Raw genomic sequence first — 24,749 nt, 5'->3', positions numbered from 1 at the left:
TTATCGACGTTTTATTTGTATTCCTCCGGGTATTATAGTTAGCTGTTTGTTTCGCCCTTGGTTTGAGTTTATTTTGCGTATGATGTAAGATTTTGTTTAAGGTTTTTTTTCCTCTTCCTCGCCAGATTCGTTCTCGTTACCGTCTTCGCCCTCGCTGAACACTTGTCCTTCTTCATCTTCTTCGCCGTCATCGTCACCAGCAACTTCAGCGTTCTCCATTTCAGCGCGTTCCATTTGTTTCATCAACTCTGCTTCATCAGTAGCAGTGACAACTTTAGGCTAAAACCAATAAAATAATGAATAGATTGATTCCATCTATAGTTTGATAGTAGACTTACAGCCATTTGGACTTTAAATACACCACCTAATTCGTTAATTGTGGTCTCGATTTTCTCGATGGCATCTTGCAGGATTTTCAGACCATCGGCTTTTTCCGGTGTCGACGTAGTCATTACGTACAGTGGAGGCGCGATGAGATTGATTTTGATGGGTAATTCTTCCGTGGACAATTCCAAACCAGATTTAAGTGCAGTCTTAACTGCATCAATTCCTTCATAGCCGTAGCACGCGCACTCGATGTCGGCACGGATTTTCACCGCTTGCGACGTCAATTTCCTCTTCACCTGACTCAGAAGCACCTCCTTGGTATTCTCGTCCAAACCGCATTCAGCAAGAATGCTTGGATCACTGAAAGTACAATTGTCAATGAAAAATAAGCTTTAAATATATTATGTTAAGCAGACTTACATTACAGCTTGCTTAAAGTAATCATAAGCACTGGCTTTGTTCTTCTTGTATTTCTCTTCAAAATGCCATGCAGTCTTCTGGTACAGCTCTTCAAGCTGTTCATTCGACTCATACTTCAGTAATTCAGCAACATGTCTCAAAATTGAGTTCACAGCTTTTGCCTTTGCAAATCTCTCTGTACACTTCTCCACATCCTCAGCACTCACACGACGTTTTGACAAGTCAATGTAACCCTTCTCCTTGTCCACCCTGATCACTACAACCGGTTCTGTTTTACCAACTCTGATGAGCTTGTTGATGGAGCGAATACGTCTCCTGGACAACTCAGAGAGCAAGATCATGCCCTCAATATCATTGTATTCAAGCAGATGAACGTAAGCGCCCATCTCAGCGATGGAACGCACATTGACCATAACAACATCCTCGACTTCTGGATACTTCTCCTTGTAAAACCGACACGATAGTGGCATTTTGTAACCTAAAATATGTTGTTATTTAATTCAATTAGAGATGCGTTTGTTGACTTAACACTAAGTTATCAAAGTGATTACAAGTTATCCCGGCTTTACCTTATTTAAGTATAGTGAATACTGAAAAAACTGATGCAATTCACGTGTACGAAAACACCGACCCCTTATTGCTGTCACAATTTTTCTGTAGTGGCAGAATTATTGTCATCAGTTTTACCACCATTAACGCATTCAATTTTTACTGTAAATGTTTAAAAATTAAGTTAATTTAGCACTCTTAATTATTGTAACAATAATAAGGTAATTATATCATAAATATTAATAACCAGACAACGATTTTAGACGACTTACATTCATCATTTGTAGTGTTATAATATTTAATATTAATTATAAAAACCTATTATTATTATACTATAAATTGATAAATAAAATGAATTGTAATAAATTAATTAATTATATTGTACAAAAATAATAGATTTTTGGTGTATATAGAATTGTCTAACCTGATATAATTTGGTAACTAATGTTGGCAATCATGTGGTAAATTTAGGTAACTGCTTTTGTGCCAACAATTCTCCCATTTTGTTTTTGCTTCGATTGGTGTCTGGTTCAGCGCTGATCGTTTGTGAGTGTTAAGAACGATTAACTCGACCAGGAAGTGAAATAAACTGATAAAATCATGGTAAGTGTCTTCAGATAGCTTAATTTAAAGAATTTCATCACGAAGATATGAATTTAACGTCTACTTTTTATGAATTGAGGTTATAGTAACACGTGTTTGTTTATGTTCAATTTGTAGTCGACCATGAAGGAGAATCCCGAGAAACCCGGACAGGAGACCGCTCCGATCCATCGTATCCGTATCACGTTGACCTCCCGTAACGTGCGTAGCTTGGAGAAGGTCTGCTCAGACCTTATCTCTGGCGCCAAGAAGCAATCGCTTCGCGTCAAGGGCCCGGTCCGTATGCCAACTAAGACCCTGAGAATCACCACCAGAAAGACACCTTGTGGTGAGGGTTCCAAGACTTGGGACAGGTTCCAGATGAGGATCCACAAGCGCGTCATTGACTTGCATTCCCCATCTGAGATCGTCAAGCAGATCACCTCTATCTCCATTGAACCTGGTGTAGAAGTTGAGGTCACCATCGCCGACCCTTGAACGCATTTCTTTTTAAGACCAAACTTCTTTTGTACACATTAGAAGAATTTCATAATAAAAAGAAATAAGATACAAAAAAAATGAAAAATACAATAATCCATTGTTTTATTACTCTCAACTTACAATATATTTACATATGTTTATTCATCTCAAAATAAAGTTTAAATTTCTAAACGTATTTTATAGATGGGTAAGTATAAATACTAATACGTATATTTGGTTGCATATATCTATATCGCAAGCCCGACAACCGAAAGACCGTCTATTAAAATCTCGACTGCCATAAAAATGTTATTGTAGAAATTTATAATAATGAAAGACACTGTCGGGATTTTGGTTGTCGGGCTTGCGATTGCCACCGATGTGAAAATGCATCTATCTATTAAATTAATTTGAAATTGCTAAACATCCTGCGTTAGTGCTTCAACTGACTTCATTTATTATATTGGCCCATTTTCAAAACTAATGATTTCAATGCACGAGATCATCTTGGATTGGTTGTTTTTTGCGATCAGTAGGATGGAATCTACTAACTTGAATGCGATTGGACGTTTTTTTATAGCTTGCTCACAAACATAATATTTTTCATATAAGTATTTTTACTGAGAAGTTTTTTTATATATGACATTTGAATAACAAAATGGCAAACGCACATGTGTATGTGCCATTGATAATCTGATTGGTTGCCTTTTTTTGCCATGCGATGGACGAATAAAACAACAGTTGATTGTGGTTGGACGTTTCACAACTTTTATTTACCGAAGAATGAAATGCATTTTATTATCACATACATAAGTAGCAGTAATATCAACTATAATTTAGTTTTATTATATAAACAAATGTAATATATTATTTAACAAGATAACACATTGAAAAAAAAAACTAGATTTTTTAAATTTAATTTCCTAAATCTATTATTACATTTCTAATATAACTTTTTTTCTAACATTTTTTAATGAAATAAAGATATACATATTTTCAATATGTAAAGTTTTCCACTTTCTAATAAATATTATTTCTTATGACTCCAATATAAATATCTGTATGAAACAAAGGTAAATTGAAGAAATTGTTGTTGAGTTCTAAGTACAATTTAGATTAAAGTATTCTTGATTATGTTCTGATTGTAAATGTATTGTGTAATAGTGATTGAGGAATATGTTAGGATGTGGAGCAAATAACTAGAAGACATGCAGTATAAAACATGATTTATTAATCACTAATAAAAAAAAATCAAATTAAAAATCGAATAAGTCTATATAAACTCTAAGATTAACAAATGTATATATTTATAAATATGTACTAACAAACTAAAATATGTTGTTGCTTTAATGTAGTTTTTATTTTCATGTCGTTACAATTTTCATCTTCATAGTTAAGGCTTTTCGTTCGCTATCGCAATTGTTTAGAGAAAGAGACAGATGGGCGCTAATGTGTTAAACTGTATGTGTGTACACTTGATGAATCTCATGAATATACCGATATTTCTGGCATGTTTAACCAAGCAAATGTAAGTAAGAGAAGTACAAGGTTAACAGTCGTAATTATGAGAAATATAAAGTAAGTGATCCAAAATCGGACATCCATCTTATTGTTTTTCTGCTCCTTCCTTCAAATTAGGCTTGACCGTTGGTGGTGGGTCCGCTTGGTAGTTCCGCGTTACCATTAGTGACGACGGCAATCTTTGGAAAGCCGTTGGTCAGAGCCTTGGTCGGCGTGCTGACCGGACTGACGATAGTGTATACTTCGCCAGTAACTGGATTCCTCTCTGCAAGCGAAAACACCGAAATCGTTATAGAAATAACACAAGTTTTTTTAAAAGAATTCGTACCTGAATGGCTTTTTGGTGTGTTGCGACTGGCCGGTCTTCTATCCCAAGATTGAACTCCGTCTCCGGTCACAGGGTTGCGATTTGTCACATCTACAATATTCACAAAGTATATAAAAACTGGTGTCAGGAGACGCCTGCCAAATACATCCCGGAGGATGGAAAAAAAGGGGGGGTGGATTTATCCGTCAGGGGTACCAATTTTACTGTTGGTTCAATGAGTACCATGAGTACTTTAAGCAACTTTAAATATCGTGATGCGAATGGTATGGATGCAACAGTATGTACTTGATTTTTAAAATCATTTAAATCTTCTTTTGCTTACCATGTTTGGTGAGCGATGCTCTGCGTGGGGTGTGGGCTTGGGCAGGGCTGTCTCCGAACAGACGGTTGAAAGAATCATTGCTGGTGGTGGATCTACGACGGGGTGTGCCGTCCACAACGCTCTTGTTGTTGTTGGGCGGAGTGGACATTACATTCACAATGTCGCTGGGTGGATTACGGACGCTGCAAAATCAAATACAATCATTAGCTTAAATCGTAGATCAATCATCAACTTTGAAGGTTCAATTAGAGTTATGTACGATGTTGTTCATATGGAAAAACAAAAAGTATATATTGTTATAAATACATTGTTGTATACATTGTTTCAGGAAGCTAGAGTTTGACAATTTACTTGACAAGTATATGTACATCAGTCATATTCGTCGAAGATTTGCCGTCACCGCCTTTAGAAAGCATCTTAAATTATGGCCAGAGAACGAGGTTGATTAACGTGCCGAGATAAAGGCATTGGTGAGTAGTAGTAGTACTTCCTGGTCCGCCTCCGACGCACACACGGATTTAATGCGATACCCATAAATAATGGCAGAGATATCATAAATATTGAACGACCCCGCGTTTCTTGTTCCAACCCAAAGCCTCCCCCGATCCTCATCCATCATCTTTCGCATTCTATTCAAATCTCTTCTTCGTTGTGCCCATCAAATTACAATACGGTTCCAATAAAAATTACATTCTTTTATGTATCCTCCTTTTCATATTCTCATTTTGTTTTTTTAACGCTTGTTTAAACACTTTATGGAAAGTCTTAAAAAAAAAAGGAATGAAGAAAGTATTCGATTCGCTTTTAACAACATCCAGTTACATAAACGTCAGCACGGTACTAAGTTACAGAACTTTACGCTTCTGCCGTTCCGTTTCATCGTTCTTTCGGGCACAAAACTTAACGGCGTTTTTATTATGGAGAAATTCATTAGCGCGTTTCTGAAAGCTTATAGTCATCATAAAAGTTTTCCTCGGGCCGACAGATTTAATTTAATTTTTTTTTTGGGTGCGCATTTCTGGGAAATCGCAAATTCTTTAACGAAAATTGATTTCTTTTCGTTGTTAAAAAATATGGAAACAATTTGTTATAGAAATAAGCGGAGTTGAACCAAATATTTATTAATTATTTTTCACCTATTTATACAAATTAACATACAAGTAATGTAATTAACAGTAATGCAACTTAAGTATTCAGTTAAGATTATGTTTGGTAACAAAGTCGTATTGTGTTATTTATTTTAGGTACGTTCGTGACAAGGCTTTTTTTTACTTGTCATGTTGAAATTTTGTTTCCAATCACGATAATCTTATATGATTTAATGATATTCATCTCATTTTTTTTTTGTTAAATGTGGACGAGAAATGTGGGTTATAATCTCTGAATAATTCATTCCAATGCATATTTTCAAATATGAATTGTATTACTGATTTGAATTGAATGCGTCTCTTTTCGAATATACGAGATCGATTGGATCCGATATAATTGTGTCGCATCCAAAACATTTACATTCGGTTTGAGTTATGAGGGAACCAGGCTGTACACGGAACGACGTCCTCAAAATATCGTGCCTTCGTACAAAACGCTTTTCGTTTCTTTGAATAGTAATAAAGTCAGTCAAATAATAAGTTATCCAGTTATTATGCTAAATGATATGCTAATTTATTATGACTGTAATATTGAATGAGGTGCTGAGAGTCCTTTGGAGTCCTAGTTACACTCATAAAAACCCTAGTAACAAACTTAGCAATTGGAATTTAGACATAGAAGTTATTAATAATCTTATAGTGAATAATATAGTGTTTATTATCATAAAAACTCTAACTTCCACTTATAGCATTCTTTAAAACTCCCCTAGGGCTCCACAACGACATAACTACGAGTTAGTCCACAGTGTCCAAGATATTTTAATCCCGGGACACGACAATAGATTTTGTAAACTTTCGTTAGAGTAACTCGAATTTACATAAAACGATTTAAAATTAAATAATAAATGCAATGATTAAATGCAATGAAATTGAATGCTACTAACGAAGGTTTCCTGTAGATTTATTGTCCTTGGATGTTATCTTCCATCAAAGACAATTTTATTGAAGTTAAATATCGATTTAATGTAATTATCAAAGCTAAAGTTTTTCTTTTATTTATTAGGAGTAGAAAAATATATAAAAAGAACTTTAAGTAGAGAATCCAAGTTGTCAATATCTTTAAAATGTTCACAAGAAATATTGACAAAATCCAAAAAAAAAAAAAAAAATATGTAATATAGTTTTTTTTTGCAATGAATGGTCAGTAAAACTTTTAGTTTGTTTGTTTTTGATGTCCTTCAATACTTAATCTCGAATAACAATCTCAAATTAAAATGGGACTCTTACTTTAATGGGTGAAATGGGATGAAAAGCAGTAGTGAAACGTCAACATGCAGGGAATTTTCATGTTATTCTGCAAGGGTTGCAATACTGCAGCCCTTATGAACGAGTCGCCACTGAAGTGAAGTGAGCATGACATTAGAATTGGTAATTGCGGCAATTATACTGTCCGCCTTTACGCAACGCGGCCCACCATAAGGATCGGCTTTCCGAGACCATCCTGTCTGTCTGTATGTCTGTCGGTCATGACGACATGACCAGCAAGGTGTACATCCGCAGATTATGTTGCAGGACAAAGGACGGTGCAAATGTTTAGGTGGGGGGACGGCGTCGATCTAATTGCACGAAAAAAATAGTTACATAATTGGCACCGTTATGGCAATCATCATCGCAATTAGCCACGGAATCTCGGAATGATTAGGACGTTCGGGTACGCAGAAGAGACGCGCGTTTTCACCGTTAAGCTTAACCGAACTATCCGGCTAATTAATTTATAATGCATGCATTTGATCACGTACACGATCTCGTGGATAGAGAAGAAGGGGAGGAGATGGATGATGGATGGATGATGAAAGTTGGTAGTGAACAGATGTGATTAGGTACTGAACTCCTTGAAGTTGGTACGAAACAGTAGCAACTTTGATTAACAACTTGATATGCTGATAAATTCGGTTTAATCGTTTCAGTAAAGTTAATTAAACTAATCCAAGAATAGATTGTTGGTATAAGATAATTACACAAAAATGATGATAAATTAACGCAAGAAGTTTTACTTATATTTAATTGTTTGGAATGTACGCGAGTTTATCGAACTGCGTTAGCAACTAACTGGATTAGGTAAGTGAGAATCGCGTCGTTCGCAAATACACGTCGCTAATCGCGTTGCAGAATAACGAATTTCACCTTGAGGCAGGTCCCGGCTTTGGATCACTGTTTACAAACATTTAGCATCGTGCGTGAAAGTAGTAATAACGAAATCACGATCGTTTCGATGGCTCTGAATCACAATTGGGAAAAGCGAATTCCATCCGAAGCTCTCTTGCACATAAATTTGCGTATGGTTGCTTGAAAGTTATGGTTGTGGTTGTTATATGTTATCGGTTCAGCAGTGTTTCAGCAAATTGCTGAAGATATTGCGTTTCATGGTAGGGTTTCCGGGTAGCAGTAAACGGCATTAGACGTTAATATCGGGCCGCAAATGGCGTCGAACGTAATTAGCGGTTATTACGCCACAATGGGAGGCTCGATCGAAAATGATTTCCCTTTAATTACATTTCGCGCGTCTCCTCGAAGACGGATAAATGATGAGGAAGTTATTGCCCGTCGCTTCGAACTTCTTCACCATCTTCTTCTCCTTCTTCTTCATCCTCCTCGAGTTTACCCAAGCGACAGAGCAACGCAATCATTTCTACAGATAATTTCATGTAATCCCATCATCAAATTGGTATGAATTTGAATCCAATTTCAACAACATTCATTTGCTTCTGACTTTTTATTCTTGTTCCACCTCCTCGCTTTTTTTTTCTCTTCGAGTTGCCTGGGAAGCAACTCCTCTCCTGTTTGTTTCTTTTGTCTAATTGGATTCCCTCGAAGACCATTCACAACGCTCACGCTTTAAACTTAAACGCTATCTTAAAACGTATATCTTAAACTCACAATTGCTTCTAACACTATATTCAATTACAGTCAAAGTGACACCTGTCACTTTTTGCGTCAATTTAATGACACATACATTTGTTTCTACAGATCAAAAGATCACTGTAAAAAAAGATACGTCACTTGTCATCTTTAACCTTCATTTTAATCTCATCTCTTTATTGCTCATGTAATTAGCTATCAAATGATGTATCTCCACTTATTATATAATTTATCATTCGCAAGAGGTGGAAACACTTTAAAAAAGGGAGCGAAAAACTCGTAATACCTATTATGACAATCTAGTTGTCAAATGGTTCGTGATTAGAGTGCAGCTACTTACGGAGAATAGGTAAAACCAGTAGTACATAAATCCTTCACGGTTGAAGCCCCTTAGGTACACCGGGAGCAGGATCAGGCAAAAAGGCTTCGGAACTTTTCGAATTGGTCAATTAGAGACGTGTATTATTTCCGCGTAATGCATGGTGCATCGCTTCGAGCAATGGCGCAAGATTTACTTGTCAATTGGTACTAATTTCGCGAAGCGCGGAACATCTCAATCATCGGCTTTAGCATGTCTGGATGAATGAATGGATTTGCGCAAATCGCTATCTACGATCGTTGCTATCCCAGTATTCGTTACACGCATTTGATCCAACACACATGGCAATTATTTAGTCGTTACATTTCTGTTTATGCCCGTAGCAACCGACGCTAACATAATTAGAAACAGCAGTTGGTATGATTGATGGTCAATTGATACGATTGATTGATCACTGGCACTTTCGATAATCTGCATTCTTACAACAATAATTTATTCAATTTCATACAATCTTGCTTAAGATAAAACGGTCAATTTTGACAAATATCATAAAAATGACATTATATTGGTATAAGAGATATAAGACTATAATCTGATATAATAATAATTACACAAAAATTTGATACATTAATGAAATATAGAATTTGAAAAAAAAAATGTCAAATGCCATAAAATGAGATTAAACAGACTGAGATTACTGCAATCGATCATAAATGATGAACCATAAATTTGACATATTTACGGTAATTTGAGAAGAAATAGAAGAAATTGAATTTGTCTTAAATGATGCATCATGATCGTAGAAAAGAACGAGATTGTAATGTTGCAGAGGTTTAGTTTTTAATTGGATTTGTTCGAGTTGAAAGCTCGCTCGGAACGCTGTGCATATTCATGCATGAGAAGCAAACTCATAATCATTGAAAATGGGTGAATACATTATTAAAACTTCTCCGAGGCACGGGCATTCCAAGTATGTTTACCTTTTATGTTACTTCTTTCGAGTTTCGTTCGCTTACATCGTTTTTTTCATTCTTTATTTATTGTTGTTGTTACGCGTTGTTTTTCGATTTTTTCGTCGGGTTCCAGTATGTGATATTTCTTCGAAGGTCAAAAGATAAAGAAAAAGAAGTGGTCGCGCGGTCGGGGATTTTCAGACGGTGAATCATTTCTTTATGGAAACATCTCGAGCGGGTTTTTGCTTATGCAAAGAATTTTCGAACCCTTCCGAGAGGCACAGCAAGCAGCATCGAAACGTACAAAGTTTTGCATCCGCCAGAGATTTTTCATTTCGATTTATAACAAAATAACTAGGGAGAACATAATGAAAATATTTACAATTTGTGGCAAGTTGTGTTAATAAGTTAGATACTGTGATAAACGAGTCTATTTTAGTAATTAGTAATTAATCAAGAATATTTAATTAAAAACTAAAATATACTCAATGTTGGAATAAGACGAAGACTAAAAATATACTCTTTTCGGAATGCGTCGCATTTAATTGGATGGAAAACAAGTCAAGTTATTTGGAAAGATTTATGTTAAATTTGCGAGTTTTTAGCATCGTTCGTAAACTGATTTGCAATTATTGCAAAAAAATGTGAAGTGCATAAAGGAAAATTAGTTGCTATAGGTAATTACCTTTATGCACTTCACATGTTCAAATTATTTTCAGGTCGGAAGAATTTGTGAGAATATAGCAAAATTTTTTAATTAATTTAAAGACGATTGATTATAATTCGTATATTATTAAATGAATGAAACCAATGTAATTAAAGGAATGCATTGCGAGTTTCATATTGTAAAATTGGAAAACGTAATGTTTCATCAACCTGATTAAATTTAGACATCATCAATTTTAAGAAAAAAATGTCTAATTGATTCTATGACTGGAATTGCATCTGTTTCAGTGTAATTCAGTGAACTTATACTGAGTTTGGAAGAATGACAGAGACTATAGAAACATTTCTTAATTAGTTAAAAGATGATTGACTTCAATTCTGTGTTGTGTATATTGTGAAATGAAGAAAACTAATTAAATAAATGAATTGTCAGTTGAATATTGTGAAAAAAAAAACAGTAAAGCCTTATTTCGTCGAAATCGTACACCAGCTCAAACGAATTCAATTTCGACTCTTTTTCTCCGTTTCATCAAGTTGAAGTAACATGGAAACATATTTAATTCTGTGTAAAAGAAATAAGTTATATTTGTTCGTAAAGTTGCAATGAAATTAATCGATTACATTGCTTCTTTTATGATCATTTATAAATAAGTTATAGTTTGTAATTTTTCTGGTATTGATTGATTTTATTGAAACGAAAGAAATGTAATTCAAGGTGAAAAAAAAAGTCGTTTCTATAATTGAATTTGTTTGAACTCGTTCGTGTATGGTTTCGACGCAATAAGGCTTCGTACTCGAGATTGCGGTCTTGCATCAACAAGCATTATTCCAGAAAAGCGTTAATAATAGTAATGTATTCTAGGCGTAGCGAAAAAATAACGAAATCACCGCAGCTTTTCTTATTGTTGCTCATCTTTCTCTCTCTTCCTCACACACTCCACTTATTATTTTTTGTTGTTTGTTTCATCCATTTGTCTCCCAAACCATTGTATGCAGAATTTCCGAGCTGGCTGCTTCCTCCCATTATTTGGGTTGCTTAACCTCTTTGAATTGTCTATATATGTATAAAATGAGCGAAAAGGGAACGAAGAAAGAATTATTTCTTTATATTTTTGGCCCCCGTTTTGCTTTGTTTCGTTTTCATCTCCTCCCGCGACTTTCTAAATAAGGCTCGTTCGCAATTAATGCCCGATCGTCTCGAGGGCAAGATATCAATTTAATTGTTTCAGGTGAGCGTGGGTGGGTTAGGTTTAATTAGGTTTGCGAGTAAACAATGCCTTTCGCGCCATTCCTCCTCTGGGGCGTGATCATGATGAGGTGGATGAGTGTAATTGGCCTAGGAGAGATAACTTTACGAAAAAGAAAAACAACAGCAATAAGAACGAGAACCGAAGAATCGAGATGATTGCTGCACCAGATGAACAAAACGAATCATGCAAGGTGTGGGTGTTCAGATAAGTAAGGTATTTACCGTTTACGCCCCATTTCGATTACGCTATTTTTTTTTGTTATTTTCTTTTTCTACCCGAAAGGGCATTTCGCAAGTTCAAGTTTCTATTCCGAGGATTTCACTTTCGAACCAATGTGAACGTAAAAATACCAATATTCTCTACGACGCATTGCTGAACTTCTTTATTTGGATTACTCGTCGAGTGTCAACAGTTGATTCCGTAAACTTCGCAGACGTACTTTTCATGAGATCGTTCGCAAAACTTCCAAATTCACCTACCAATAAGTGAAGAATGAATATGAAGAATATAGACGAACATTCGGAGATAAGACAAGAGAACATAAAGATTTTTTTTCGCCTACCAATATACAACAATAACTCGCATATTGCGGCTTCAATCAGTCCGGATTCACTATAGTCCAGTTTGAAAATTTGAAAACAAACGAAATTTTAATTGAACAAAATAAATTCTAAAAATTTAGTTTTTTTTTTGTATTGTTGTTGTATGCATTTAGTTTCTCGATTAGTCCTATTCCAAACAGTCCTATTATCCGCACTAAGCGAGATATTGCAGTAATCATTTTTTTAATGGTAAACGGCTTATTAAGAATGCTTAAAGAAATTATTTATTTTCTCTCTTAATGCAATTTCGCATTTTAAATGGCGTTTGGAAAGTTTAACATCCATACTTTTGATTAGAGCGTTCAAATAGATTGAATACATCATATTGATTGAAAGACAATTATCAATAAGTTTATTTTGAAAAAAAACTTGAATTTTTATAATTTATTGTATCACTAAATGTTTTATATAGACTGCGTATATAATCTCGTTTCATCAGAATCAACTTTCTTTGGAAAGTTTAATACGTATTTTTCTTATTAGTGCGTTTACTAATATTTTCTATAATTTATTATAAATCATCTTATTAAAGAATGAAAAGAAAACGTTGTAACATAATAATAATTTATGTATTTTAATTTGTTATAACTTTAAACGTTTAAAAAACATATTTCTTATTAGAGCGTTTACATAGATTGTAAATCTACCAATAATGGTATTCACTGCAAATTAACGTATTTAAATTAAGAAGCGTGAGTTAACAATCGTTAACGTTAAAAAGATTACTTTATCAGAATCTGAAAAGTTTAATAAATTTACTTATTATTACAATGTTTAATAACAAACTATTTCATATTAATGTTATATGATTATTACTTTTCCATAAATAATGAATTATATAAAATTATTTCGATGGAAATAATGATTGTGATATATAAAAATGACTCTTCTGGAAATTTCCTTTTGGTAAATGTAGAAACGATCGATAAAGCTATGATTGTGCCAAGTGGAACAGAACTGAGATTATCGCATGATCACTAGACATTAAATAATAAAATCCATTATATAACATTGATCGTTTATGCGTAAAAATAGTTTGACAAATGTACGTGCGTATATCATTAAAGAATGACTCAATTCGTTCGTTTTGTTTGCAGAACTAATTGGATTACATTCGGTATAATAACTCTTTCGGGAGAGCAGAAGTACCGTTGCTGCAGTTGTTGTTGTTGTACCATTATGTGGAAAGCAATCACCTATGTCTCTCCAACATCTTGACTATGAAAAGCAATTAAAATGCATTTAGTGTTTCCAAGCAAAGTAAATAAACAAGAAAAAAAAAATAAGGAATGGAATCTGGCATTAAGGATGTAGTGAAGACTCTAGGTTGGGCTTTCTGATCTTTTGAGAGGAAGAGGATTTTGCAAATCCTGCACCCGCATGATTACGAATTCCATCGAGCGGAGAAGAAGATTGTTGTTTGTTTGTTGTTGTTTTTTCTTTTCGGAGATGCACGTGGGTGGCGCGAGCGCACACGGTTTACGACGAGCCGCACTTAAAAGAAGATTAAAACTTTTTAGAAACGACGAAACCGCGTAAATCCACTTTCATTATAATGGACAAAGGAGGCATTATCTTAAGCCAACCGAAGGAACGCGCATCGAGAAGAGAGCGTTAAACCTTATGCAAGAACATAATTACGATCCTTCTTCACATGACGTGCGAGAGAGGAGAGACGAATCTATTCTGTTCCAAGTTATTTTTCAAACCAATGAATTTCTGGTGGATCGAATTTAGTCCAATTGCAATTTCATAAATTCATCTCTGAAAAAAAAATAGAAACAAATGGAATGGAAATTGATCGAAAAAGGTGCATTGCGACTAATATAATCTGTGCAAATTGAGTGATCACCGTTGGAAGACTTCCTAGGTATTGTTCTGCTCGGCTTCCAAACACCACGTTTGTATGCATATTATCATTATAATAATTATACGAGCACTCGTTTCTTCGCTAATTAAAACTGGAACTAATTAGCTCCTTCGTGGATCACCTCGGGCCTAATGAATACGCTCGAACTGTATTTTAATTTGGTTCGCTCGAAAAATCGCCAAACGCCAAATTGACTGACTTCGAAGTCAAGTTAATTAATTATTTAATAAGCGTTCCTTAAGTAGTTTTTTTTTGTAATGAAATAAATACTCGATAATCATATAATAGGTGCAATTAAATGGATCATTATAAATTCGGATTGGGAATTAGTCAATTTAAATTTAAACAACGCATTTAAGAAATTATAAATGTAAATTAAAAATTGATCTAAAATTCAGTTTAATTTTGATTTTTAATTTATCAATATTATTTCGTGTTTTATTTGTTGGTGCTGCAATTTCGTTATTTTGTTTAATTAATTGAATTTCGCAGTGTTAATTGATTTTATGTTCATTAAATTTTGTGTGGTGGTTTAATTGCAATTTTGTAAATATTTGTAATTGTTGTAATGGTGCAATGATGTAAATGGAACTGTGTGTTTTGTGTTGTGTGGGAAAAGTTCAATGAATCCAACTGAGGACGGATCCAAGCCGCGGTAAATATTGATTTCGATGAGGGTTGTTGCACCCTCCCAACGGTGAAGGTAATTACTGGACACGGGAGACCATTTGTTGGTCTTCTAATGCCTCTTGCACGGGGAAAGGGAAGTACGTGTAATATGACCTGCATATCAAGTGAGCTATGACCCTTCCTCTTCTTCTTCGTTCCCATCGTGTAAAAGTGGAGGCCAAACCGGAAACCCCACAAGTCGTAGGTGACTCGATTCCATTAGGAGAATTGTACAAGGAAAACTGGAATTAACCCAGAAGGCGAGCACATAGCACCGGTTATTATTAGCTTTAAACTCGGATGATAGGTAAAGAAGTAACTGGAATCCTTTCTAACGACGTTGGCCAAAGCCTTTTACTTAAGCTCGTTTACGTTACTAATACCAATAATAATGGACGGTTAGGATTTGTCTCGATTCACGTGCCATTATCCATTAGGGTCATGACTCTGTACCGTTTTCAGACTTGGCAGCGCAACGAACGATTCCTTCGAGATAAATCGAATTTCGGTGAATCGAATAGTTCGAATTTTCTACCAGATCACTAGATAATCTACATTCAACTCTGGTATTCCATTGTAATATAATTATTATTAATCATTATCTGCGAAAACTTTGATAGACGTCAATGATGAATTTCCAGTTGAGAGAAGCGCATGATGATATCCGGTGTCCGGATACTTAGAAATATATCCTCGTTGACCGGAATGTGAGAGTGACTACTACGACGACTAAGGAAGAGTAATGAAAATAAAAAGGGAAAAAAATGTAATGGCATGTGCATGTGGTCCGAGTGCAAGGTGCTTTATATGGATGCATCTCCTATATGGAAAAATCAGATTAAAATGAAATATATTTCCGGATTTTAATATCGAAATCGATGGCCTTAAACAGATTCATCCTTTTTTTAAATTTGTAACCTTCCATTTTCGAAAGCTATTTCGACGCACCGTTACACCTTTTTAGTTATAAACATTCAGTTGGCAATAAAATCACCATAAAAGCAACATTTTGACAGTTCCACCCAATAAGGAAGTTTGGTTATTGGAATAATTGGACAGCACATTTATCAAATGTAGAAAGTTTAGATAATTTATTAATTGAATCAAAATGTTGATATAATTTTGTAAAATTTGTTTATTAATGGAACTTAGTGATTTATTCTTTTTTATTGTAACTTTCCGTTTTCGAAAACAAATTTGACGCACTGTCACAGCTTTCTAGTTATAAACATTCAGTTGGCAACGCACAATAAAATCACCATAATTGACATTTTGACAGTTCCACCTAATAAGGAAATCTGGTTATTGAAATACATCACATTTACTAAATATACAAAGTTTAGATAAATTAAAAAATACAATATTTTACAAAATATGACTTTTTTTTTCTAAATACAATTGATTTTGTTTATTAATAGAACTAATCGATTTGACGTTTCTGCTGTCAAATATGTAAGTTAAGTTATTACCGGTATTACGGATCGATGAAAACAAAAAGGGAAACAGCGCAAAGTTCGATTTTTAAATTGATTGATAATTAAAAAAATGAGTCGACGAAACGGTTCAATCGTTCGTTGCGTTCGCACATTTTTTTTTGTTCGTTCGTTCGCCTTTCATCTTTCTCTTCTTCTTTTCCACTGGATGCGCCATCTAACCGTAACGATCCCGATGAAAGATTTGATAATTAACTGTTCGAGCTCGCGTTTTCAATCAGAGCGTGAATTTAAATATTATTGTGCGCTCGGAATCCGACGACTACTAAAATGATGTTGTTGATGATGATGATCAGCGTTAGTACAGTTAAGATATTGAAGAAGAAGAAGAAAAAAAAAATGAGTATAATATGGAGGAGATGATGAAGAATGCGTACGTAATGTTGAGCAGCACATCTAGTGATTACATTGCGCAATGCCCGGACGAAAAGAACGTGCGTTTATAACCGACAATTACGTGGAATTGATTACGCCTTCGTGCAATCACACGATTATTGCATTCCGCATTAATTGTTTGTAAATCTCGTGCTCGTTTCCTAGCACCTCGAAATGAAGATCAAGTTGCAACCACACAGATTCAACTATGTGTTACTATACAATATTTTCTTTTATAGTTAGCTTTAGTTTTCTTGTAATTTTAAATTGTAACTTAATCACCGGACAGAAAGGCTTAGGTCAATAGACTAATTTATTAAACTGTTTCACTAAACTTATTTGAAAAATAAAAGATAAACAACAAAAAAAATCGATTTACGTTTCAAGTTTTAATAAAATTTCTAAAATAAACATATTTTACATAAAAGCTATTGTAGTCATGGAAACACATACATGACTCTATCTTATATGACAGATGATATATTTGGCGGGAAGTATTCATACTCAAATGTCTAGTGGAACCGGAAGTTTAGTTTATGTATCTATGTCTGCCATCAAATAGTTGATAAGTTCAAGTTGATGGCAGATATAAACTAATCTTCCGGTTCCAATTTTGAATTCTTCACGCCAAATATCTCATATATCACATATAGAAATGATTGAAATAAACATTTTTTTTAAATTTTTTTAATCCGATTTAACAGAATAATTTACGTCTTTCATTTCTGTCGTGAATAATAATTCAACTATTTGATGAATAAAACAATAAACAGGAATTTCCTCTTAATATTGGACAAGTCATTAGTTTTGGCTGTGTAAAATAAAGTTCTCGAGTATCAAAGAATGACTGTTATGAATAGCAGTTTTTAATCTCTGGAAATACACGGACACGTTTCTCGCATAGCTTTGACACCGAAGTACAGTAACGTTAATGTCTTTCAGATCTGTACTGCTTTCTCGTTGTCGCCGTCTTTCGTTTGTTTATTATTTTTTTCATCATCATCATCTTCTTTTGTTTTGTTTGTGTTGTGTTCTGCGCTTGTTACCATCGAGTGGGCGACCTTCTTCGAAATTAATCATCTCCCGTCGCGTGGGAGCTGACTTATTTAACAGAAAATTAAGTGGAGCGACAAGACGAAACGTTGCCTACCAACAAGAGTAACAACAGCAACAACAATAAAGTGCATTAATGTTTCCAAATAAAAAAATAAAATAAAAAGGCGTCCGAGGCCGTTGCTCCTTCTCGAGTGCCGCAATTAATTTAATTATCGTCGGCTCCAGTTTTCTGGAGGGACTTTTACCAAGAATTCCTGCAAGAGAAGAGCCTCCTCGCTCACATACGTCCGCTGCATGCATTTCTAGAATAAATAAATCCCGACAGATGGCAGATAGGGAAGAACCATCATTGTTGTTATCTTCTCTTCATTTATTTACACGGTCGCGCTTATTTATCAAGTTAAAGGTCATAACGGATTTTTTCGGGAGGACCAACAAAAAAAACAAAGAGAAAAGATTTAATTTCAGGTCTTCGTTCATTCATGATTTATGCTTGTTAATCTTCTGGTTTCGCATTTTCTGGGTTACCAGGTACGAATGTAAATCAGGCGGAATACTGAATAGCTTCTTCTTCCTCAACAGTGGCTTTCCTTTTTTCGGAATTTAAATATAAGCGGGCACGCGATCCGCGCCATCGATTTATGCATCCTCTCAACCAAAAGAAATCACTAAATTCCTACCCATAATAAACTTATATGCTTTGCAGAAGTTTCAAAGATCGAATCTACAAGCAAAAGTTGGAACGCGGTTAGCTCGAAAACTTTCATTCACAGAATCTGTGAAATCGGCGAAGCAAAAGTTCACAGTTAGAAACCGCTTTTTCCCACATTTTTTTGTTTGATGTGTAAGAATGCGATGCAGCTGCAGCAAACGCGTTTCGATCGCATCGTGTGTCGCACGATGAGAGGAGATACGTTTTGCGTGAATCTAAATACATAATTTTTGCACATCCCACAAACTTCGATCGTGACACTTATGCTTCGATCGTGAAACGCGGAAATCCAATTTTTCATGCATTTTTTTTTTACTTGAAAAGAAAATTAATAATTAAACTCGAAGCTAAATATTAAGACTGAGAGTTAATGGAAACCAAGAGATTTAATGCAGTGCACTTAAGTCACGGAAATACGCGGAAAATTAAACGTAATTATTTATGCAAGACCATGTGTTATTACGCAATACGAGCAGTATGAATCGCGTACCTTGAGAAATCGCACAATGCGTCTTTCCCAATCACTTAAAATCTTGCAAGGTATTGATATTAATTATTATAATTAACGTAGAATTAAAAATGCACATTAATATTCAGCAAATTATGTGAGATCATACAAAAAAAATCCATTATTCATATATTTGAAAATAAAAATTCAATTAACTAAATATCAATTTATAAAGTTAAATTTATTAATATAAATTCCATGAGGAATTCTCAATAATTATTATAATTTCCAGATCGTTCCAATATTATTTAATCTAATTATTCTAATTATATAAATAAATTTGAAAAATTACGTGTAGCTGGTAATATAAATTAACTTTACCTGCAAATATTGACCCACATAAAATTTATTTTTAAATTTCAAGCATTTTTGATATCACGATTTGACAATCTGCCAAAATTGAAATGAAAGTTCATGGCCTAGAAATGTAGTAATGGATAGTCAATGAGAGTTGTCTAAATATAAAAACTTTACTTTATTAATAGTTTAAGCACACAATGAATCGATAGACAGAGATTATTTTTAACTCACAATAGTATGTTGAATAAAAGTGGAGATGTTATAAATGACAGGTGTCACCTGTGACAGGTCAGAACAGAAATGTGGGTATTGGCGTGAAGAATGAGTTGTTCACCTTCTCTGGACGAGAGAAGACATGACAGGAACGAATGTAAATGCTTACGAGCAAGTATGGATTTTCTGAACGTAGGGCGAGGTTCGCCGATGGAGCAGGGTTGGTGGTATAGTCGGATAGTTTGTGTAGTTATATAGTTTAGGAGCAGATCGCGTGAGGCGCTCGCTCAGACGACGAGGATGAGGTCATAAACCCCAAAGTCCGTGGTCGAGGGTGGATTGCGGCCCTCCCGCTTAGAATTTAGGCTTTACGGTCGTTACGTAATGCACTTTAGAGAATGATAAAAAAATCTCATTAATCACTTTCAACGCGTGTGCACACACACCCCCACGACTTGGATTCGATTGAATTACAGATGTTTGGTTTTAATTAGTATTAAATTTCCGGAAACGCATTCTCATAAAAATATGATTTAAAGCACTAGTTTTTAATTAGAACACCTGTCTTTATAATATTTGCCCTATTAACACGAATTTAAAAAGAAGACAGTTAATAAACAGTTATGTCATTTTGACAGGACAATTTTGAAAAAACCCACAAATTTTAAAAATAAAATATTAAAATTTGTGATATTACCAGGTTATTTCAACAATTATATAACTTAAACAAAATCAATGAATTTTTATGACAAATTTTATAAATAAAATATACAAATTTTGTTGTCACAGGATAATTTATGAGAATTTTGAAAGCATTCATAATTTGTAAGAATATAAAAAATGAGTTTTGTAATAATTAAGTTATTGTGATTTAAGTTGTAAATATGAATTCTGTTAAAGTAAATCAAGGTTGGTGGAACAACGAAAGGTTGAAATCCACTTTTTGACAAGTTCAGTTCAGGTATGCGAAGCATTGCATAGCAACCAAACAACAGATGTTTCTTATTATTTCTTGTTACTTACTGTCATAAAAATATCGTGTATAATCGTGTGTAAAGAAACAAAAACAGATTTCTTATTAATTATGAAAAACTCTCGGAATAAGATTTGAAAGACACACATTTATTCCTCGTTTTAATTCGTTTAGATGAGATGCTGTATGGAACTCGGTATCAGATTTCCGGCATACCCGGAAGCGAACTTTTCTGTCTTTCAAGCACACGGCAATTAATTAGGACACCTGTCTTTCTCACAATTTCAATCAATTGCAAACTTCAAGCCTTCCTCTCCGTCGGCATCGCAATTAAAGCCCATCCATTTACTTACTCATCATCCTTTATTCTACCTTGAGGTGTCGTCCTCCGTGATTTATACAACAATGCAAGATGAAGAAAACCTGCTTGCATAATTCCTTAGAAATAAAAGAGAATTCACGGATGCAGCAAATACGGCCAAACCTATTAACTAATTATCGAATGAAACTGGGTAGTCTTAAAGTTGTAAATAGTTTAATTGAGCGATTCAAATATCCAGTTATAATTAATAATTGAGAAAGTGGTGTTTTTTTTTTGTTGATGTTTATTTCACCATAATTATTGAGTTTGTTTTACTTATGCATAGCAAATTCCTACAACTTTTTGTACATACTAAATGAGATAATTTAATGATTGGGACATTGTCAACAAGCTGCTACTATCATTGATGATAGTAAATGTTTAAATTTGAATCGTAGTTACGATTCTTTGCGTCCACAATCGCTCTTCCTGTGCTCGATAAAATTGGGGCCAAGTTCCGGCGGATATCTGCGTGCGTGAGCAACGTAACAGGAATAGGGCTTGTGTGTGCACTTCCTACTGTTTCCTGCTGCAATAAACGCGCGGTGTGTACGTTGTGCATTCTCTCGTGTCGCGCGTTCAGAAAGGGACACACGGTGCACACCTTGCCCTAAAGTTACTCCACTTAAATCCTCCCAAACCGGATATAGGTTAGTAACAATGGAGGACCAACAATTTCAATAGATTCATCAAATAAAGCAATTCCAATTCATTCTGACATAAAACTAAATCAAAACAATTTTCTGCTACAATTAACACAGTTTTATACTGTGTGTCCTATAGAAACATCACTATCAGTTTGACAGCCATTGACAATTTGAGGAATTCATATTTTGACATTATCATCATGTCAATATAAATGTCAAAAGAATAATTCTAATATTTTCAAAACTTATTCTTTCAGGATAAAACTAACTTATTTTGAAAGATTACTTCAAGTTTAAGATCATAGTATGGTAATTTGTGTAAATTAGAATATGAATTAAACCTAGGTTATAAATGAAAGGTGGATATTAATTTTTGGACAAGTTCAACTGGTGTTGTTTATTCATAAACATTTGGCAATTTGCGTAACAACTAAACAACAGATGTTCCTTGTTATTTCTAGTTATTTACCGACGCATACGTTTCATGAGGAACAGGTGAATACACTTCTAACAAGAAATAAAAGAAAATTACATACTACGATTCACAAAAAAAAAACTAGTGTGTAACGCATAACACACTTCGTAATGACGTATATATTTCTTGTTTAGAAGAAACAGAGAGAAAGAAGGATTGAGAGAACGGAGCATAAAAGAAAGAGAGTGTAACGTTTGAAAATTTACATTTCAATTTGTGAGCTTTAATTAGTATTAATTGGGTGTGTTTTAATTAACAAACCGCGACTTGCGTTCATCTACCTTCACCTCGATCCGATCCCAAATTAATTAGATTTTTTGAAAGTTCGATTCATTGTTGCGTCCAGTTATATTTTGCTTCAATCCTATACAGGTGTCTTAATTGTTCAATTTAGATGGAAAACATTTTTATTATCGATCACTATATAGTAGTGGTAATTTTGCATTCGTATAGATATGATCCAGTTTTTGTGTGGAGGAATTGTTACATTTTATTTTCGCTATGGAAATGTGCTCATAATTGTAAACGAGTCGTGCGGTTTTCGAAGCGAATTTCCGTTTCCTGCTTATTTATATTTATTTATTTATTTTTTGCGGCTATTTCCAGAAATTCCGCACGTAAAAGTCGACTTTCAACATCTTTTTATAAATTGTGGATTGCATCCAAAGCACATACATTTTCATTGAAAGAATCTTTCGTACTTTGCAATTACGTTAATTAGTGATAGAAGTCTCATTATATAATTCTATATTTGATTTATTTAAAGCAAAAGTGTACAAGTGTACATATTTAAATATGCATTGTCTATTGTAAAGTGAATTTGCAGGAATAATAGTTACATTTATAGAAATCAGCACATTTATTTGTTGACAGAAAAATGGACTAGGCGTTTTAGTCTACATACATAGAATATGACATTTGAATGGTACATTTAAACATGATGTGTTCTCTTTGTACCCGTTCCCATGATTTATGTATTTTGTTGAGTTTAAGCATAATAAATATAATTTAATAGCTATAGTTTCCTTACATTTTTTGTTTCTATATAATGCAGAAAGTATAGACAGGTTTTTATACATTCCTTTTCGTATTTTTAATTAATTACATATTTTTTGGTTTAATGTTACATTTTTTTAATCCAATTTAATAAATTATATATGTTTTAGATGTTCTAAATGTTTTGTGTAATAAAGGTTTTTATTTATTCAAGTTTTCTGACTAAAACAGAAGTTTATTATACAATTAAATAAATATTATAGCAATAACAAAAAAAAACTTATTATATTAAATACGATCTTTTAGATTTCATTCTAATTTGTTAATATTGTGTGCTATTATTTATCGTATTTTAAATTGTTTTTATATTGTAATTCACGTTTTGGAAGGGATTTAAAGATTTATTTTTATTATCATGTTAATATTTGTCAATTTGTTTATAAATTTATATAAATTATGAAAAATGTAAATACATTATTTTCTTATAAAAATCGATTCATTATAATAATTACAAGAGAATTAAGGTTTTTGGAGATTTAAAAAAAATAATGTTTGTTGTATTATTTTTTGTTATCTAGTTTCCATATTTATTATTAAAAAACAACAATTTTCTTAAAAGTTATGTGGAATGTCACACAGTACTTTGTATATTGTTGTAATCATCATTGAAAAAATGCAAATTATTGTATTAATTTTTGAGATAGTTTTAAAGAATTTAAAAAAAATATGTTTTTCTATTATTAATTGCTCAAATTCATAGATTGTCGATGAATTTAACATTTTGTATATATTATTTTAATTTAGGGATAGTTTTTTTCAAGTTTTGATAAAAAGTTTTAAATAATGTTTGTTTTTTATTATATAATTATTTTGTTTGTTTGTAAAAGATAAAATATATTTTGGTTGTTGGAAAGTTTTGAAAATATGTAAATTGGATTTGATTCCATGGATATTTGAGGAAGAGCGAGAGCGAGTGAGATTGGGGATGGTGGCGTGCGAAATGGTGGAAGGTATTATTGATCCGAGTAAATTCGGGGTACTTACCGCTTCTTGCTGTAGCCGACTTTGTCGAGTTCGATGTGTCTGTAGGCGGCGTAGGTGGCCATATCTGCTGATTCCTCTCTTTCAGGCGTTTCGAAGTACAAATTAAGAAGGTATCACACTCTGGAGGAACTTCGCACGGTTACGTCTTGTTCGGTACTGTTTGAATGAATGTTTGGAATGGTCGTGTGTGTGTGGGGGGATTTTGGAGTTGCGTGTTAGGGTGTGTAGTATCTCTTGGCGAGGTCTGGCGTTGGTGAGGTGCGTCAGCTGACTGAAGTCGCAGCCGCTGCTCCTCCAGCTTATATAGGGAGCCCATGTGCATTGGCCCGTGCACTCCTCGACGTCGGCCTCTCCCGTCCTCCACAAACTGCCTGTATCCATGTGTGTGCATTTCATCCATTCCATCCGTGTGCCTCTATTCGTACGAACGTATGTGTGCATGTATTCCAAGTACATAAACACGTACGTACACAGACATAATACATTTGCAGAAGAGTGTGTGTGTGTGTAGGTAAATGCACCATTGCCTTCTCCATGCATCATCCTCCAACTATGCAAATTGCAAAACGAAGCGCGCGACTTCTTCGGCCTCTTGCTCCTCACTCTTCCACATGCACTCTTCCATTGTTATTGCGAAACGCCAAATATTAATCACTCCTTCGCAGATAATAACACCTCTATTCCAGACTAAAAATCTTCGGCGAGTGGCATAATTCACTTGCCCCGTCTCT

General features: G+C 34.1%; 3 protein-coding genes across 5 annotated transcripts; 1 reads left to right on the top strand and 2 right to left on the bottom strand.

Moving 5' to 3' along the window:
* Window positions 1–2: 2 nt before the first annotated feature.
* LOC108562881 (eukaryotic translation initiation factor 2 subunit 1) lies at window positions 3–1,403 on the bottom strand. The gene is made up of 4 exons (XM_017921378.1): window positions 1,317–1,403; window positions 748–1,225; window positions 339–687; window positions 3–279 (listed from the first exon to the last, which is right to left on the bottom strand). Exons 2-4 carry the CDS (start codon window positions 1,215–1,217, stop codon window positions 97–99), a joined length of 1,002 nt encoding a protein of 333 aa, XP_017776867.1. The 5' UTR covers window positions 1,218–1,225; window positions 1,317–1,403; the 3' UTR covers window positions 3–96.
* A 378-nt stretch (window positions 1,404–1,781) lies between these two features.
* On the top strand, window positions 1,782–2,473 carry LOC108562842 (40S ribosomal protein S20). The gene is made up of 2 exons (XM_017921313.1): window positions 1,782–1,899; window positions 2,017–2,473. The coding sequence occupies exons 1-2, from the start codon at window positions 1,897–1,899 to the stop codon at window positions 2,374–2,376; spliced, it is 363 nt and encodes a 120-aa protein (XP_017776802.1). The 5' UTR covers window positions 1,782–1,896; the 3' UTR covers window positions 2,377–2,473.
* Window positions 2,474–3,569: 1,096 nt separating this feature from the next.
* On the bottom strand, window positions 3,570–24,309 carry LOC108562884 (microtubule-associated protein Jupiter-like). 3 transcript variants are annotated; one of them, XM_017921380.1, is made up of 4 exons: window positions 24,019–24,309; window positions 4,530–4,711; window positions 4,208–4,297; window positions 3,570–4,144 (listed from the first exon to the last, which is right to left on the bottom strand). In XM_017921380.1, exons 1-4 carry the CDS (start codon window positions 24,078–24,080, stop codon window positions 3,993–3,995), a joined length of 486 nt encoding a protein of 161 aa, XP_017776869.1. In that variant the 5' UTR covers window positions 24,081–24,309; the 3' UTR covers window positions 3,570–3,992. The 3 variants fall into 3 exon arrangements, with proteins under 3 accessions (XP_017776869.1, XP_017776871.1, XP_017776870.1); XM_017921382.1 differs by lacking the exon at window positions 24,019–24,309 and adding an exon at window positions 19,541–19,621; XM_017921381.1 differs by lacking the exon at window positions 24,019–24,309 and adding an exon at window positions 8,877–9,033.
* Window positions 24,310–24,749: the final 440 nt, after the last annotated feature.

This window comes from Nicrophorus vespilloides, unplaced genomic scaffold, assembly GCF_001412225.1.
Source record: "Nicrophorus vespilloides isolate i.1.1-1 unplaced genomic scaffold, Nicve_v1.0, whole genome shotgun sequence".
Taxonomy (NCBI): Eukaryota; Metazoa; Arthropoda; class Insecta; order Coleoptera; family Silphidae; genus Nicrophorus; species Nicrophorus vespilloides.
Note: the sequence above shows the minus strand (reverse complement) of the source record. Positions and strands in the feature narration are given on the sequence as shown.

Coding starts and splice junctions, on each gene's coding strand:
- LOC108562884 (XM_017921380.1), bottom strand. CDS start 24,080: ATGGCCACCTACGCCGCCTACAGACACATCGAACTCGACAAAGTCGGC. Junction 4,712..24,018: donor GTCGGCTACAGCAAGAAGCG/GTAAGTACCCCG, acceptor TTGATTTTGCAG/CGTCCGTAATCCACCCAGCG. Junction 4,145..4,207: donor CACACCAAAAAGCCATTCAG/GTACGAATTCTT, acceptor TTTCGCTTGCAG/AGAGGAATCCAGTTACTGGC.
- LOC108562881 (XM_017921378.1), bottom strand. CDS start 1,217: ATGCCACTATCGTGTCGGTTTTACAAGGAGAAGTATCCAGAAGTCGAG. Junction 688..747: donor TACTTTAAGCAAGCTGTAAT/GTAAGTCTGCTT, acceptor TTGTACTTTCAG/TGATCCAAGCATTCTTGCTG. Junction 280..338: donor TATTTAAAGTCCAAATGGCT/GTAAGTCTACTA, acceptor TATTGGTTTTAG/CCTAAAGTTGTCACTGCTAC.